Consider the following 19,177-nt stretch of genomic DNA (forward strand, 5'->3'; position numbering starts at 1 on the left):
AGACCCCTTAGCCAAAAGCTAGGCTCATAGCTAGCAAACGCTGCAGCCGTGGCGGGAACTTCTCCCACCTCTGCAGCAGCACTAAGGATGTTCAACTGTCAAACATCCCCCAAGGGCTCCCAGACTGCAAGAGGGTGCAGGCCGGGCTGAGGGACCCCCTCCCCCTGCCCCCAGTGCATAAATTTCATGCACCAGGCCTCTAGTAGGTTACAATAGTAATATCATTCCATCTTTTAAATAGTGACTTGTAATGTTTCAATTCTCCTAACTTCTTAGTTCAGGAGTGCAGCTTTTTATTTTTATGTAAAAACAAACCCTTATAACATTTTACTCCATTTACTTACCTGATGTTTTTGATACCACTGGATAGCTTGTGTGAAGACCTCAATGGCGCTATCAATATCTTCCTCATGGCTGTACATAGTTACTAATGCAGATACCTACCCAGCGAAAAGTATAAATTAGTGAGTAAAATTTCTCCTTCTCTCCCGGAGTAAGCTTTTTCAAAATGAAAAACATTGAAGAATCGGCAGATAAAGGCTGCTAGGCTCTCTCTACCAGAATCTAATTCATCATAAAAATTACTATATTATGGGGTATAATAACTAGAAATACCATGAACAGCAGTGCTTTCCAAATACAAAGTTATCTATAAAATATACCTTTCCTCTAAAGCAGTGCCAGTTCACAAAATTACCAGTCTGCAAGGTAAGAAGTTGAGAATAAGCACGTGGGAAATTAGTTCATATGTAAGACACTGCAGGGGCATCCAAGTACATGGTCAGTGAGGTACACACACGCACGTGGCTAAACTCCCATGATGAGTCACATGTGGCCTAAGCTACAGAAAGCCAGTGAAAAGCTTGCCTACTGTGTTTGAGGGATAGCAAAGAGGCCCATGTGGCTGGAATGGAGTGCAAGGGGAAGAGCAATAGGAGATGAGGACAGAAAGGACAAACAAAAAGCTGGAATTTTGAGAAAAATCAATAAAACGGATAAACCTCTGGTGATATTGATCAGAAAAGAAAAAGAAAAAAAAGAGAGAAGATATGACTAACCAATTACCATAAACAAAAGGTTTCACAGATACTAACAGGATAAATTGGGAATATTTGAACAACTTTTATGCCAATAAAGCCAATAACCTAAATGAAATAACTAAATTTCTTGAAAGATACCAGAAAGTCAGATTTTAAATATTAGAAACCTTTTATTTTCAACTATATATACTATTTGATTCTAACATAAAATAACTGCAGCCAAGGCTTTACAATATGAACCTTCAAATACTATTACACATTTTTTGAGTTCCAATTGTAAAAGCTGTGTGAGAGAATACAAGCATGTATAAAACACTCCTAGTTTAATAAATGCACAGACCACCACTATAGAATAAGTCTTTACTTCAAAGATCTAAATCTGATGCTGGGATAATCAGAGAACTAAAAACTAAATTTATTGGCCACTATTCCTAAATTATTTTACCTCAAAGAAATCATACTGAGGACAAAATAATTTAGGCTAAGAAATTCCATATATGGATTTTAGGTTATTTAAGGTTGGCTCTCAGTGGTAATATAAGGCCTAAATAGTACCTGGCACATCTGACTAAATAACAAACAAGTGCAAAGCAGAGCACAAAATGAAATTAAATTTATACCAGAAAGTTACTGTTACTATTTTTTAAAATATATTTTTATTGATTTCAGAGAGGAAGGGAGAGGGAGAGGGAGAGAAACATCGATGATCAATGAGAATGATTGATCAGCTGCCTCCTGCACCCCCCACACTGGGGATCAAGTTCGCAACCAGACATGTGCCCTGACCAGGAATAGAATCCTGACCTCCTGGTTCACGAGGAGACACTCAACCACTGAGCCACGCCAGCTGGGGCTACCGTTATTATTTTAACTATTATATATATAGAAATAGGCAGAAATTAATTGAATACAAAAAGCATCAAACATACCAATGGACTATTAATTCCATTACTTTTTCAGTTGTATGAGATTTTAGTTATAAACTCACCATGCCTGGTTTATGCTTTAATTCCTCTATGCTTCTCAAGATTAGACATGCTTTGGAAATATTACCTTAAGAAATGAAAGACAAGAGCAGCCATCACAATGAAGAAAGCATATTATGAAAAGAAAAAAAAAAGACAAGAAATTTAAGAGTCATGTTTTATAACATTTCTAAATACTCAAGCTTTGGAATCTTGAGAATAATGTACTCTATTCATTTTACAAATAAAAAAATTGAGTCTTAGGCCTTGAAATATGTTACTATAGATATGAGTGCAATGGAAACTTTCCTAAGGTGTTAAAATTCTGACTTTCTACTCACTGCAAACCTAAATAACTAAAGCCTTTAAAAACAAAACAAAAACCACTGGCAGGTATTCTCTCTCAGTAATTTTAGTATGATAATCTTTGCAAAAATAAAACCACCTGGGGGAGAGATCAACCAAAGGACTTGTATGCATGTATATAAGCCTAACCAATGGGCACAGACAACAGGGGGGTGAGGGCATGAGCGGGGAGGGGGGTTTGGGGCAAGGGGAGGATAAGGACGTATATATAATACCTTAATCAATAAAGAAAAATTAAAAAAATAAAACTGAATGAGGAAAGAAGATAAAGAAGAGAGTAAGAAAAAGAAAGAGAGGTGGGAAAAGGAAAAAGAAACTAAAAGGTAAGCAAATCTGAGAATAAGGTAACAGGGAGACTAGCAGTGTTTCTCAACCTTGTTTTCATTAGTACCCCACTAAGGAGTCTTTTTACACATTTCCCCCCTAATTGCCAACTAACTTCCTCACCCTCTACCCATAAAATTTTCACTTTAGCCATCATAAAATCCAATATCCAAATCAATTATCATCCCCACTGAGAATGCACACTGTACACCAGAGCTGTCTGATAAAATTTTCTGTGATGATGGAAACATCCTATATATTATTCTGTCCAACTAGCCACATGTGGCTACGAAGCTTCTAAAATGTGGCTAGCACAACTGAGAAACTGAATTTTAAATTTCATTTAATTTTAACCTAAAAGAGCTACATTCATATAGGGGCAACCAAATATGGTCAATACAGCTCTAGATAATCACTCAAGGTTGGTTCAAAATTATGAACAAAAACACTAACAGTTTTCTGTAAGAACCAAAAATACCAGTTTTCGCCGAAACCGGTTTGGCTCAGTGGATAGAGCGTCGACCTGCGGACTGAAAGGTCCCAGGTTCGATTCCGGTCAAGGGCATGTACGTGGGTTGCGGGCACATCCCCAGTAGGAGATGTGCAGGAGGCAGCTGATCGATGTTTCTCTCTCATCGATGTTTCTAACTCTCTCTCTCCCTTCCTCTCTGTAAAAATCAAAATATATTTTTAAAAAAATATATCAGTTTTCATTAAATTTACTTGCTTCTATCCCCCAAAGATATGAGTTGTAAAGCATAAATAAAGGATAAAGGCCTAAGCTAAAAGATTCTGAGAACTAGGATGGCAAAGTAACCCTTATTTCATGCAAACACTACCAAGTGCCAGATATAAGTATTTCTATACACCACATACCCAGGAAATTTGAGTCACGTACGGTCTTTCGGAACAGAGAAATCCTTTGCTTCTACAGACTTTCAAGGCATAGACTGAGAATCATTCTGACAATTTAGTAATCACCCAAGAAAAGGCCAATTAACTCACTAAGTCTGTTGGAGCTCATACCTCTAGCTTCATGTTTGAAACAACAATAATTATGCTTCACCATTATGCAAAAATTTTAAACTCACAGTCAACTACTTCGGAATCATTCCAAACATATATTTCCATTAAAACTATATTTTAGTCATGATGAAATCATCATTAATACCTTGGGAAATTTTCAGTTGTGCCATGGTCAGCTTAATTTCGGCTGCATTTTCTGGATGCTGATCTGAAAATTCCTAAACATTTTTTAATTGGGGGGAAAAGATCACATTTTATTTATACAACTCATTGCACACATTCCAATTACTTATCTTAGCTACATAAAAATTTAAATCTAGTTTCAAAATATTAAACTTCTTGGTTTAAAGTCCAACTTTTATTTTGGAAAAATTTTACCCGGCACCCACTGTGCTTTAAAATTATGCTCTGAAAAGAAGAGCAATAATGTCAAGTTTCCAGAGAGTCTCTAAAATAAATAATTAAAACTACTACATAATATTTTTTAAGATCCTCAAATAATGATACCTCCTTACTGGGTCCCTGGCTAGACAACTTTGCCCCTCAGGATGGTCCTAATTTTACCCTGTCCAACTTTCCAATGTATTCTACCCTCAGGAAATTAAAAAATAACCTAACAGCTGACTTAGGCTGATAAAAAACTAAGGATTTCTGTAATTATTTGAGGTTAGATTGGGACTTACTGGAGAATATGTTATTGAAAAAAGGTTCAAGCATGTTCTGGTATTATAAGCCTAAAACAAACCCTTAACTAGTTAAATAGATCTAAAAATAAAAACATTCTTTAGGGTTTATGACAAACATATACTAATGCAAATGTATATAAAGCAAAGCTGTAGCCCAAGAATTAACTAAAGTGTCACAAGAATTAACTAAAGTGTCTAGAAGTATATTACCTATTAGTTTACCCATATTTACAAGCTTTTATACATAATGAAAATGAAAAAAGGCTGCAACTATCCGACACCTCATTAAAAATTCAAGTATTTCCTTTACCTGAAGCAGCTCTATAGCTTTTACGTGCTGCTTTTCACGACAGAACTGTGCAGCTTGGATTAACACAGGCAGGAGACGCTCAGGGCTTTGGGACTGTAAACTGGAAGATATTTTTCGGCATTGTTCTGCCTAAAAAACAATATTTCCCCAAATAAGCTGGTTAATGAAATTAAACATTAAGTGAGCGACCAAAAAGAAAAAAAGGATGTAGGAAGGGGAAAGGAAATCAGCTGAAATAAAACAGTAAGTAAAAAACTGCCTAGGGTGAGAGATGTAGTTTATAGTATCTATTCTCAATTTTTTCTTTTAAGGAAAAGATTTCAATTTACTGAATTTAAACTATGAGTTTTAAAAGCAATTAGGAAAGGAAGAGTTATTAAACATTAATTTGGATGCTTAAATTCAGAATTTTGTTTTAAAAAATACATCAAGTATAAGCCTTTGTTTCAAAACAACAAAATAAATATGTATTTCTTGCTAAAATATTTTAGAATAATTTAACTCAGTTCTAAATAATAAAAATGTTACTGCCTCTCACTCTCACTGAACACCTCTGCTTCCTAAAGCAGGACTCTCAGAACAGCACTGTTAATTTCTGTATTTAGATACAATAAGAATAGTATTAATATAATGAAACTATAAGACTAATAATAATATAGCTCTCCAGAACAGGTCTCTAGGTAGAGGATCAACAACTGGCAGGCAAGGATCTATGAAACGATGGCAGACTTCTGCATTTCAATGATTCACTGAAAAACTTAAGGACAATTTCTTTGTGCTACTACAAAAGGATGATAAGCGGTGCCATATTCACAGTCCTGGCTGACAAAATATGCTCTCCCTTGGGATCAAAGGCAGAAATGTTTATCAGCTCTTTTATTAAAAGACTAGAGGCCTGGTGTACGAAATTCATGCACGAGTAGGGTCCCTAGGCCTGGCAGGCGATCAGGGCTGATCGGGCCTTCGGCTGATGACTGGGGCCTTCCTTCCAGCTGCCAGCCAGGGGCATCCTTCATTCTGCGCCGCCCCCTGTTGGTCAGCGTACATTGTAGCGAGCGATCAAACTCACAGTATCCCAGTCAAACTCCGAGGGGACACTTTGCATATTAGGCTTTTGTATATATAGATAGGTTAAAAACAAGAGAGCTTGGAAGATAATACATCTGCCTCGTTGGGGTGCCTATGCTCCTAAGATACATATAAATTTGTTTTGGGTTCTTGCTTTTCTTTTGTTTTATATTTCCACTAGTACATGCTTGTTTTGAGCTTTTTAAGTGTTTTTATTGATTTTTAGAGAAGGGAAAGGGAGAGAGAGATAGAAACATCAACCAGCTGCTTCTTGCATGCCCCCTATTGGGGATGGAGCCTGACACCTGGGCATGTGCCCTGAGTGGAATCAAATCAGTGACCTCTTGGTGCATGGGATGACACTCAACCATTGAACCACACTGGCTGGGCTGCTTTGAGTTTTAGGAAGAAAAGTACACAGGGGTAGCACAAATCTTGCAGCAGAAATTAGGACTACAATATTATCTAAATTTACAAGTTCTACAAATTATGCCCTTTAGAATTTAGATGACAAATGAAAGTAACTCATTCCTCTTTTGAAATACTATCATGTGTAAGCAAATCATTAAAATTCAGAAATATATTCACACCTCTCTTGAACCCATTTTAACAAAAAATACTAATGTAACATAGCTATTGTTTTCTCTTTTCTTAAAGTCCTCTCACCTGGGCAGAGGTACAAAGAAGCTGAATTTCTGTGAGGAGCAAACACAATGTTATCTGCCTAAAGAAAGTCATACTTTTCAAGGAAGGAAGATAATTAAGACACACTCCATCCTAAGAAGGACAAGCTGAGCATCAGAGTGTCTACTATGTGCACAGTATTCTAGTTCTGCTAAATGATATAGTTATTTGCAAATAATTGATACTGTGCTTTTTAAGCTAGGTCTTCTAGCAGTTTAAAGACTAAAAGGAGGCAAAGAAGAAATCTAAAATAAATTCTACTTTTTCTGAATGTGAAGCTCCAAACCAATGAAATTACTTTAATGTACAGCAAGAAAATGGCTTTCATATAAATCAGTCCTCAAAAAACCGTATTTCTAGTTGGTCTTCCTATAACACTACTTTAATATTTTATCATGCCTGCCACTGCCAGATTTCTCTTAAACTTTGCTATCAGGGCACTTATTATTCAACATTTTAATTTTCAAGGCCTCCCACCTTGATATCATTCACTCTAACCGACTCTTTTTTACATACTAGCCAGTATGTATATATGTATGCATGTACATACAAGAGGAGAGAGGTGCCATGAAGGGCTAGAAGGAGCAAGCATTGGAATCAGAGACTAGAATCTGAATCCAAGTTCTACCTCTTACTAGCTGTGATCTTATACAAATTATTTAACTCCTTTCAGCATCAGATTATACTCCTATAAAATGGAAATACTTATTGCCATGTAAAACAATAATTGAGGATAAAATAAGATGGCACTTGAAAAAAAAATCACACAGCATATCAAAAACCCCTACAAATGTTACTGTTAGTTTCTATTAACCTGAATTTCAAATCTCCCCAAAAATAAAAGCCACTGGAAAGAAAAATATTCTCTACAGAAAACTCTGAGACTCACTAGATGAAAGTATCATATAAAACATGCATACATACAGTACAAAAGTCCAAACATTTTACTTTTCTAAGAAACAGATTGTCCGTATTATTATAAACTAAGAAAATAGTAAGATTTTAAAGTCCAGGATCTGTAACTACAAAAAAGTTTTATTACTTGAATATACTTTGCATAATCATCATCATTATGAGTTAAGTAACTCACTATTGTGATTTGCTGTAATTTCGGTCATAGAAAAAAAAACACAACCTACTTATCCTAGAACAAAGCCAATGAATATGCTTTCAGCTTAAAATATAAGTGTAGGGATAGGCATGCATATTTCCTACCTTGTTAATGGTAATGATGTTATTTGCAATCACAGCTAGCAATCCCACATCTGTTGGCCTGTGAACAATAAGCAAGTCAAAAAGGAACAAACCTTTAAAAAGAAACCTCCTCCCCTATAAAAGACACTTCATTTTAATAACTCACTTTAGTTTTATTATCTGATTGTAAAGTTGCAGAGCCTCCTCTGTACGACCCTGAAGCTGCAGAATATAGGCCATCTGCCCGTGAATGATGGCCAGTTCTGCCTGTGGGTCTTCCTCAGTCCCATCCTAAGCGGAAGAAGAAACGTTTTTCCCCCTGTAAATTCTCCAAATTGCTCCACATATTTACTAAGTGACCCAAACATTCAAAAGGTACAAAATCCTAAGTAAGACATAGGAATTTTCACTTAGATTCAGTTTGTTAAAATTTAGGGATTGCCACCAAGAGGAAAGTTTACAAAATCCTAACTAATTATCACCATACAAAGAGCTTCAAAAGCAGAAACTAACTGTATTTAAAGCAGCAGCTCTCTTAACTGACACTCCAGACCAATCCATATTCTCCATTCCTCTGGAAAAGTTGACTGATATGCTTACATAAAATGAATGCTCAAGGGTAGGGGGCTGTTCTTTTTTACCACACCCAGCACTCCTGCTCTCACCTGGTGAATGTATGCTGACTAGTGGTCAGATGTGTTTGCTTCTAATCCCATTATGCCAGTTATGTTAGACAAGCAAATGGTAAAACTTAATTATCATAAGAGGAGAACTATGAGTGTGAAAGGGGACTCATTTCAATAAAAACTATGTTGAATGCTCAGAAGTATTTGATAAAAGTGGGTTCCTAAAGAAAATTATTGTCTAATTAGACATGAGCCAGAAAACGGTAAGACAGTGAAAAAGTTAACATTTACAAGGACTGTAACAAAATTACTTCACAATTGTCTTTAAATTAGTGCTGCATTTAAAAAACAAAACTGGAAATGGAATCATGAATGCTGGATTATGTAAGATATATGCACAAAATTCCTATGAATAGACCCAGACTCAAAGACTTGAGCCCTATATTTAAATAGCAGAATTATTTTATATTTATGTGAATTTAAAATAAAACAACTTTTGTATTGTCATTTCTCACCCTAAGAGATGCCTTCAAATAATTGATCAAGAGGTTTTCTACTGTGATTCCTATTCAGTGACTCACCATCTATTCAAAAAAGTCAATGGATACTATAACGAAGCCCCCTACAAATTTATATTAGTCAGAAGTGTAAAATTTTGGGTTTTTTTTAATATATATTTTATTGATTTTTTACAGAGAGGAAGGGAGAGAGATAGAGAGTTAGAAACATCGATGAGAGAGAAACATCGATCAGCTGCCTCCTGCACATCTCCCATTGGGGATGTGCCCGCAACCCAGGTACATGCCCTTGACCGGAATCGAACCTGGGACCTTTCAGTCCGCAGGCTGACGCTCTATTCACCGAGCCAAACCGGATTCGACTAAAATTTTGGGTTTAACAACAGTGGAATACTTACAGAATCTTCTGATAATGAACGGCGGCAAAGATCTATAGGAAAAAATAGTTTTAAAATTAACAGTGCTGGGTAACTCGCATTCCTTTCACCATTCTAAAGAGCAAGAAGATATCAAGATAATTTTAATAACAAGTTAATTTGAAATTTATCATTAGCATCAACTATAACAGATATTATTCCCTTATTATTCTAGCTCTTGGACACTTTTCATTCATTTGTAATCTCTATGTTTAAAAAATCACTTAAAGGGTATTAAAATATTAATATTGATTACAAAAAATCAATTTCAGAAAAGTATAAAGACAATAATCCCACCACCTGAAGATAATAACTATTAGCATTTTAGTTATTGGATTTTTTTTTAATGTAAACGTACAGCTGCGTTTTAAAATGAAAGTGGGATAGTCTACACAATATTTTGAAATCTTCCCCCATTTAATATACTATGGACATCTTTATATTATAATAAATATAGGTCCACATTTTTATTTTTTTTAACATTATAATTTTTAATGACTACATGGTGATCTCTTTGGGTGTTATAGTAAGACCTAACCAGTGCTCTAATAGAACAGAAACCCAAGATGACTATAAATTTTTTTCTTAGAATATCTCTTCAAATAGTATTCATACAGATACATATATGAACTTATCTAACTATTTCCTTAAGATAAATTTCTAGAAATAAAATTCTTGGATCAAAGGATATGCAAATTTTAAAATGAGTTAAGACCAGACATAAGTTTTCTAATACATCATTTTCTTTTTCTAATTAAAAGCTTCAATGAAACTAGACCACCTTCTCACACCATATACCAGAATAAACTCAAAATGGACTAAAGACTTAAAGTGTTAGACTTGAAACCATAAAAATCCTAGAAGAAAACATAGACAGTAAAATCTCGGACATTTTTCATAGCAGTATTTTTCCTGGTATATCTCCTTAAGCAAGGGAAACAAAAGAAAAAATAAACAAATGGGACTACACCAAACTAAAGTTTTTGCACAGCAAATGAAACCATCAATAAAATGAAAAGACAACCCACTGAATGGGAGAACATATTCACCAATGATACATCTGGTAAGGGGTTAAAATCCAAAATTTATAATGAACTTAGAAAACTCAATGTCAAAAAAACCCTAAATAATCCAATTAAAAAATGGGCAAAGGACCTGAATAGACAATTCTCTAAAGAGGACACAGACATATGAAAAGGTGTTCAAGGTCACTAGTCATCAGAAAAATGCAAATTAAAACCATAATGAAATATCACCTCACACCTGTCAGAATGGCTATCATCAATAAATCAACAACCAAGTGTTGGCGAAGATGTGAAGAAAAGAGAACCTTCATGCATTGCTGGTAGGAATGTAGATCAGTGCAGTCACTGTGGAAAGCAGTATGGAGTTACCTCAAAAAAATAAAAAATTCCACTTCTGGGAATATATCCGAAGAAATCCAAAACACTAATTTCAAAGAATACATGCACCCCTATGCTCACTGCAGCATTATTCACAACAGTTAAGATTTGAAAGCAGCCCAAGTGCCCATGAGTAGAAGAGTGGATAAAAACGCTGTGGTACATTTACACAATGGAATACTACTTAGCCATAAAGAAAAGAAATCTTACCCTTTCAACAGCATGGGTGGACCTGGAGAGCATTATACTAAGTGAAATAAGCCATCAGAGAAAGACAAGTACCATGATTTCACTCATATGTGGTGGAATCTAATGAACAAAACGAATTATCAAGCAACACAGAGACAGACCCATGGACAGAGAGCAGGCTAACAGCTACTGCGGGTGGGGGTGGGACTTTGGGAAAAGGTTGAGGGATTGAAATAAGAAGAAAAACTCATGGACATAGACAACAGTGTGGGGATTGCTGGGGAAAGGAGGATTGAAGAAGGGTATGGGGCATTAACTGGTAATTATAAAAGGAGGCTTGACTTGACGTGGTGAACACACAGTACAGTGCACCCAAAACCTGTATAATTTTGTTAATCAGTGTCACTCCAATATTCAATAAAAAGGAAAACAAATTTTAAAATGCATGGAATATTAAAAATAAATAAAATAATAAAGTGTGTGAAGTTTAAAAAACATCTTTTTTTTAAAAATATATTTTATTGATTTTTTACAGAGAGGAAAGGAGATAGAGTTAGAAACATCGATGAGAGAGATACATCAATCAGCTGCCTCCTGCACATCTCCCACTGGGGATGTGCGCGCAACCCAGGCACATGCCCTTGACCGGAATCGAACCTGGGACCCTTCAGTCCGCAGGCCGACACTCTATCCACTGAGCCAAACCGGACTCGGCTAAAAAACATCTTTTAAAAGGGCTTAAACACGTAAATATTGTATATGGAAAGATTCTACATGAAGTGAAAATGTGTTTGAATAGCTTTATCAATGTATAAATATAGTGTGTGTGCATACATACACACATAAGGCACATCATATTATTATTATACTCGATATACTTGAGTACCTGTTTAATAACAATAACTAATATTTACTGAATGCTTATATTATACTAGACCCAGTGCACGAAATTCACGCACTTGGCAGGGGGAAGGGTCCCTCAGCTCAGCCTGCACCCTCTTGCAATCTGGGAACCCTTGGGGGTGTCTGACTGACGGGGGATGCCCGACTGACACAGGCCATCAGTCGGACATCCTTAGCGCTGCTGGGGAGGCGGGAGAGGCTCCCGCTACTGCCGCTGCACTCGCCAGGCGTGAGCCCAGCATCTGGCTGAGCGCTCCACTGTGGGAACGCACTGACCACCAGGGGGCAGCTCCTGCATTGAGCGTCTGCCCCTGGTGGTCAATGTGCATCAAAGTGACCAGATGTTCCGCCGCTTGGTCTATTTGCATATTAGCCTTTTATTATATAGGAGGATTCCATGTACTAATTTAAGTGCTTGACATTAATTAACTCAATTTACATTTAACTTGTCTAAAAACCTCTTCCTCAAAATTCATATTTAAAGATCCAGTGTGGTTGAAAATGGACAAGTAATATGACTTATGAATTAGACAGAAACAGAGAAGAGATATTCTCAAAAACCCAAGAGAAAAAGCTAGAACCTTGAGAAATTCCCACCTTAAAAACATCAAGAAAGTCAAGTGCAGTTTTTGTAAATACTTTGCAAAGCTGTATGTACATTACAATTATAAATGATTTTAATAAATTTCCAACCTTCAGCTTTTTGTAGGATTTTCATTGCCTGACTCAGTTGGCCTTGTCCTATCAGTGCACATGCAGCATTGTAGCAGAGTTCATGTGTGCCTTCTTGGAGGCCCAAGTTCTCCTGTCATGGAACAAAATACCAATCAAACACTAGACAGGAATATCATTTCATGGCTGTGTGGGGACTCAGGGATACTTACTGGAACCACTTTTTCCCAGTTGCTTTGAGCTGCAACAACTGCTGAAAGGTTTGTTTTTCTCTCCTCATCATAATCATCTTGGGAGTTTCGGACGAGATCTCTATATACAGCTAAGCATTCATCATAGCGTTCTAGCCGGTATAACTGAAGAGACAAATAACAAGTAAAAAATCAGAGGAGAAGAGAAATATAGTGCTATGTCTCTAACACTATACAAACCCTTTTTGAAACCACTAAGAAGGAAAACGAATTCAGCATAATATCGGCAATCAACCATTTTTCCTTTATAATTTTCCATTTAGCTCCATGTGCTTCTAGTTCTTCCAAAAAGTTACTTGTAATGTATTTCTATTACACTGCAGATTTGCAGGAATCATTCAGCTAGAAACAGTCATTGTAGTTACCTCTTCTTGAGGTTAGGTAAATGCCTAAGTGGGATCTGAAAGAAAACCTTTCTGTAATAGAAATCACCATTACCTAAGTCTGACTTATAATGAAAAAAATTTCCCACAACACAGAACTACTAAACTCCCAAAAACAGGAACAAAATTAGATATTAACAAAAGGACTTAATATTTCCAGTTCACTGTATTTAATCTTCATTTTTCTCTTTCCCAGAAGCCCAGCAATCGTATAGGATAGTATGACATACACATAACATGATTCCTTCTTATTTCACTGAAGTTGTCCTAAAAGACCATTACTGTGAGTCAGTTAGTTCACTATATAAGACAGAGACTGGTGCCCTTTATCAGTCTCAAAGTGCCAGAATTTACCTTACATTGATCCAGCTCACTTTAAAGATTATTTTTACAATCCATGAACTTGCCCAAATCTTTTTTCAATCCATTTATATTTTTAAACTCATATTACCTCTTGGGAACAATACAGTCAATTCCGAATTATTTGTCCTAAATTGACATTTTAAAAATCTTTAAAGAGGGTTTTGCTATTTCTAACATAACATTTCTATCATCTTATCATTAAAAGCCCTATTTTACATTAGGCTTAATTATATGTCTCAAAACATGTAAAAATAAGATATTTTAAAATAAGATATTTTCATGAACCAGCTGAATTTATCTAAATTATCATCATGAGTTTATTTTAAACTTAAAATAGTTAAAAACTAGAATTACAATTTTTAAACTGCTTAAGCATATAAGCTCCTTTCCAACTAAAAAGTCCAAATTTAAGCAAAACAAAAAAAAGCCCAAATTTCACAGGATAGTTCTTAACTTTAAATTACCCTGAGGAAATCACTTGTGCATAGAACATTATATATGCAACTTTTGCATGAAGATTAAGAAGCGGGAATATGTTGAAACCTTAAAAACTAGTTTGGTGGCAAGTTTTGTGGAGCATCAGGTTCCTCATCCGTTCTCCTTGCTACAGGGAGGGTCATGCTCACTCAGGATGGTTGTCAACAGGTATTTAAAAACAGTAATTACCACTTGTCCATAAAGCTCCTTTAGTTTGTCTGTCTGCTGGTTGGCACTTTCTATTGTCTTCAAGGCATTCTCAATTCTGTTCAGCCTATACTCGCAGTATGCCTTCTCAAAAGAAAGAGAGTTACTGAAAAGGAAAAAAAACAATATCTGATTATTAGCTCACATAGCGGAGCACTCACTATGTGCTAGAAACTGCTCCAAGCGTTTGATATATATTATTATTCAATTCCCATTAAAAAGAGATGAGGAAGCTGACAAAGGTTAGTGATTTATCTGAAAGTCAAACAGCTCATTAGTGGCAAAAAATGTTATATCCATTTCCTTAGCCTTTCTTGCTTTCATGGATATTCCTATTAGAATTACTGGCCTTCTGAAATAAACATTTAAGAATGAAATAATGCATCAGCTAAATAATTGTCGCAGGTACACAGACAATCTGAACACTATTTTAAATTATTATAGAAGTTTCTTAAATCTATTTATCAAATAATAAGCCATAATGCTTTTAACTTGTTCAAGGAGTACATGATTAGTAAGAAAAAGTAGCTGGAAATCTTAAAGGAACATAGTATTTGTATCCAAACTGGTAAACACACAACAACAAATACACTACTTAGCATACATAGACCTAAAACTTCATCTACATTAATGTGACACCTGAAACTAGAGTGGACTATAGTGGATGAAATGAATTTTGAAATTTCATCCATAACCGATAAGGAAAAATATGTATAAAAGCAATATCCTTTTACTTACTTGCCTAACAAAAATTATTTCAAGATTTCTCAACCTCACAAAATGGTCAAAACTCAAAATACTGAATTTCAACATAAACATATTTACTAGAAGAAAGCAGTGCTCCTTTATTTCCCCTTTATTTTTAATAGTTTTAAAATAAGTTTTCAATCTGTAATACATGTATTTGGCTCAAATTTTAAAAAAAGGTATACCCTAAGAGGCTTTACTCCCATGGCTTTACAAATCTACCCTGTTCCTCCTTGCCTCCTACAAGTGACTATTTTGTTTGTTTGATTTTTCGTTTGTTTGTTGTTGTTAATCCTTGCCCAAGAATATTTTTCCATTGATTTTTAGAAAGAGTGGAAGAAAGAGGGAAAGACAGAGAGAAACATCAATGTGAGACCAGGGAGGAGCCTGCAAAAACGACTTGCCCTAGATCGGAATCCAACCTGGACCCTTTGGTCCACAGGCCTACACTCTACCCACTGAGCCAAATCGGCTAGGGCTAAAAGTGACTATTTTTACACATTGTTTCTCTAGCTAGTGTTTGCTTTGGCACATACAGAAAAATACACATATAAATTCTAATATCCTCCTTTTCTTATACAATAGGAAGTATACTATATATTGCTCTGCACTTTATAAACCAGAATCTTTAATTAAAGAAATATGCTGCAAACTTCAATACACATTTCTTTTGGGCTTATACACAACTATTTTTAAAAATGAAATTAGAGTAACAATTCAGAGTATAAGTTCACATTTCATGAAAAGATAAATGAGATAAATAAGTGAAAAATATTCACAATAATGATAATACTACCAGTCTCAAGACTGCTGACAGTGAAAGATCTTGGCCTACGATCAAACTCACCTGAACAATTCCCAAAGGAGGTAGGCACAGAAGTCCAGCTAAAACCATCCCAGAGACCTCTACTTATAATACTGCCCTACCACACGTCTGCCCTCTCTGCCCCCCTTTTTTTTAAAAAAATTAAACTCTGCTAAGTTGTTCTCCCTATGTCCTCTGTTACATTTGTGCTCCACATCCCTCCACAATTTACCTCCTTCTTAGTGGTTCTAAGGAAAGATGGAGCAAAGAAAAGGCCAGCAAGGCAGTAAAGAACAAAGTTACTATTACTCCATGCAGTTTCACAGACACAACTGGGAATTAACAGAAAAAAAGAAATAAACAGGTAAAAAAAAATCGCTGAATAGTGGTGAAATAAATAAATGTAGCTATGGTAAAACTGTTTCTAATAACTATACAAGCAACCAACTGAATCACTTACTTGGCTAACACTTTGGTATGAGAACTGATGATGTTCAAGGCTTCCTTGAAACTCCCATTCTGGATAAGGCATACCACTTTACAGTGTAGGGCAGTTACATCATCCTTGTTGACCTGCAGTACTACGAAACAATTTAGGAAAAGAATATTTAAATCTATTCCCTTTTCACATTTTTACTAATTTTTCCCACTCCCTGCCTTAGGAAATTGCATTTCCAATTGTATTGCAGCAAAAATGATTTGTCATACATTTTTTTTAAAAGAGGGAATCTTCATTTTTAACTTAAGAAGCGATAAAAGGAGAGTTACAAAGGAGCAAGGAAAAAGCTGTTTTGTACGACTTTTTCATCTTGGGATGCATGCTACATCCTACATATTTCATTACTTTACAGGGAAAGAAGAAAACTCATGTAGAATTTGGAAACAAATTTAGTTTTGAGTACAAGATTGTCATTAGATGCCTTGAGGTCTTGGGCAAGTCATCTAACTACAAATCTAAATCTTCTGATCTGCAAGACGAGTATGAAAGCATTACCGATTTCACAAGGTTATCAAGAAGAAGAAATGAGGATATTTTGGCGATATTTATAAGCTGTAAAGTATACAAATGCAATTTATCTTGCTGGCAATAGTTTCAAAAGGACATTCAGAATTTCCCTTTTCACCTAAGATGACCAAAGAGAAGTATAAGGAAGGAGTCAGGTAGCCAAGTTTCAATGCTAAACACCTGTTCATTGTCAAAATGACTAGGATCACTCCCCTTACCCCTTGGCAAGTGCAAGAACCCAGCTAAGAGTTAAAGGCTTCTGCCATTGAGGAAAATATATACTGTATTGGATAACAAAATGAGAGCTGCTGATTAAACAGTTCCTATATGGGGGAATAAGGACACATATATAATACCTTAATCAATAAATTACAATAAAAAATTAGTTCCTGCCCTAACTGGTTTGGCTGAGTGGATAGAGCGTCAGCCTGTGGACTCAAGGGTCCCAGCTTCGATTCCGGTCAAAGGCATGTACCTGGGTTGCGGGCACATCCCCAGTAGGGGGTGTGCAGGAGGCAGCTGATCGATGTTTCTCTCTCATCGATGTTTCTAACTCTCTATCCCTCTCCCTTCCTCTCTGTAAAAAAAGTCAATAAAATATACATTTTAAAAATAGTTCTTATAACTTACTACATTGTGACTGAGTAGCATTGGCTATAGGCCTAGCCAAAAGCTAACCTTAATTCAAAACAAATTTAGGAATCAAATAATTCTATTGTCATCTATTTCCCTCAGTGCCGGAAATCACCAAAAAAAAAAAAATGTATTGTGAGCACAATCACTTCTTTTCACATTAAACCAACAACAGGCTGGTGAAAAATTATTTATACAACCTTGAATTGCACTTACATACCTTGTACGTCATTACTGCTTTAAATAGCAAACTCTGTCCTGTTAATTCCATTTCCAAATCTACCAAATAGAGGCGGCATCTTCCATGAAGAATTTAGCACGACAGAGCATTAAAAAGCACAGCCATGTTACAGTGCAGTATAGTGGGGCCTTGACTTACGAGTGTCCCGACTAACGAGTTTTTTGAGATACCAGCTGTCTCTCGGCCGATTTTTTGCATTGAGTTGATAGAGTAATTTGAGTTAAGGAGCTCCTTAACGAGCTCGGTCTCCGAACGAATTAAACTCGTAAGTCAAGGCCCCACTGTAGTAAAGGACAGGAGAATATAATGAATAAACTTCACACCGAAGGCAGTTTATCGGAAATTATCAGTTATGGGGCACACACAAAAAATCCAAACAGGCCAGATGTTCCTTCCGTCGTGATTTCAACTGTCAGTGCTTTCGCAGGCATTTTCCGGGCTAACAACACGGGGAGCGCGTCTGCGGGCCCGCGGGCCTTGCGTACACATGCAGCCCGTCCGCTCTCAGTCGGCGCAGCTCCCGCCTCGTCAGCACCTGCTTCTCAGTACGTGTCACAGGCAGGTTCCTCCCCGCGGAGGCCCCAGGGAACGAGCTCCCCCCGGCAACAGCACTGTCCCTACCGCTCCGTGAAATGGGCGAGGAGAAGGTAATGGGGGATATTTGCGAGATCAGGCGTGAAAACAGAGGCGTCCCAGGAGAGAACAGTTTAGATGAGGCGCTGGCAGCAGCGGTCTCTTTAAATACCTCCCTCGCTTCCCGAGTGGTGTCAAGAGGGAAGTACACGTGGCTCTAAACACCCCCAAACCCAGGGCTGGTTTCTGGCAGCCAGAGCCGCGACCCCACGCCACCGCGGCCGCCCGGGGTTCGAGCCGGGCACTGGCGGCTGGGTCTTCCCGCCCCCGCGTCTACTCAGAGGGGGTCGCGCGCGCCGGAAGGAGCCCGCATCCTTCCGCCGGCCCGGCCCGCTCCAGCGCCCGCCCTGACACTTACTTTTGTTGACGGTCTTGAGAGCGCGCGTGAAGTCACCATTCTGGCCATAACGGTTCACTTCGCTCCAGAGCGCAGGCACCGAAACCCCCCCAGCGCCGCCGCCGCCGCCGCTCGCCATCTTGGAGGAAACGCGGGCGGGACGGGATGACCTCTGCCCCGGAAAAGGATCTCGGAGGCGGCCGGTGGGGGAGGAAGCCAGTGGTTGCTAAGCGGCCAGGGTCGGAAGCGCCTGTATCCGAGTCAGCGTCAGAGACCGTATCTTACTCGGTAGTTGCTAGAAATTCGTGGATAAAGTGGGTACACCTTTCCTGAGTGAGGCATGAGCCGTGGGACCCCGGGAGCGGGTTGAGAACGGGTTACCAGACAGGTTCGGCTCAGAGCACCGTGCATTCCGGCGCTGCCGCTGCGTGCGGAGCCGTGTCCTGATACCGCCATGCCGGAGCTGGGCAGCGATCTATAGAAGATAAATAAAAGGTCTCTGGGGCGTGGTGGGGATAAGGACACATATGTAATACCTTAATCAATAAAGAAATTTAGCCCCAACTGGTTTGGCTCAGTGGATAGAGCGTCGGCCTGCGGACTGAAAGGTCCCAGGTTCCATTCCGGTCAAGGACATGTACCTTGGTTGTGGGCACAGTCCCAGTAGGGGGTGTGCAGGAGGCAGCTGGTCGATGTTTCTAACT

General features: G+C 37.6%; 1 protein-coding gene across 1 annotated transcript in view; it reads right to left on the minus strand.

Annotated features, from left to right (window-relative positions):
* SRP72 (signal recognition particle 72kDa) overlaps positions 1–18,644 on the minus strand; it is a 29,129-nt gene extending 10,485 nt beyond the window's left edge. The window contains exons 1-13 of the mRNA XM_015560076.1: positions 18,495–18,644; positions 16,084–16,204; positions 14,054–14,177; positions 12,603–12,746; positions 12,412–12,523; positions 9,206–9,237; positions 7,830–7,954; positions 7,645–7,742; positions 6,452–6,480; positions 4,718–4,846; positions 3,867–3,939; positions 2,029–2,093; positions 345–440 (exon numbers count right to left, since the gene is read on the minus strand). Coding sequence (XP_015415562.1) covers positions 345–440; positions 2,029–2,093; positions 3,867–3,939; positions 4,718–4,846; positions 6,452–6,480; positions 7,645–7,742; positions 7,830–7,954; positions 9,206–9,237; positions 12,412–12,523; positions 12,603–12,746; positions 14,054–14,177; positions 16,084–16,204; positions 18,495–18,612 — 1,266 coding nt within the window. The 5' untranslated portion in view covers positions 18,613–18,644. The remainder of the gene's footprint in view (positions 1–344; positions 441–2,028; positions 2,094–3,866; positions 3,940–4,717; positions 4,847–6,451; positions 6,481–7,644; positions 7,743–7,829; positions 7,955–9,205; positions 9,238–12,411; positions 12,524–12,602; positions 12,747–14,053; positions 14,178–16,083; positions 16,205–18,494) is intronic.
* Positions 18,645–19,177: the final 533 nt, after the last annotated feature.

Source organism: Myotis davidii, unplaced genomic scaffold, assembly GCF_000327345.1.
Source record: "Myotis davidii unplaced genomic scaffold, ASM32734v1 scaffold173, whole genome shotgun sequence".
NCBI classification, from domain to species: Eukaryota; Metazoa; Chordata; class Mammalia; order Chiroptera; family Vespertilionidae; genus Myotis; species Myotis davidii.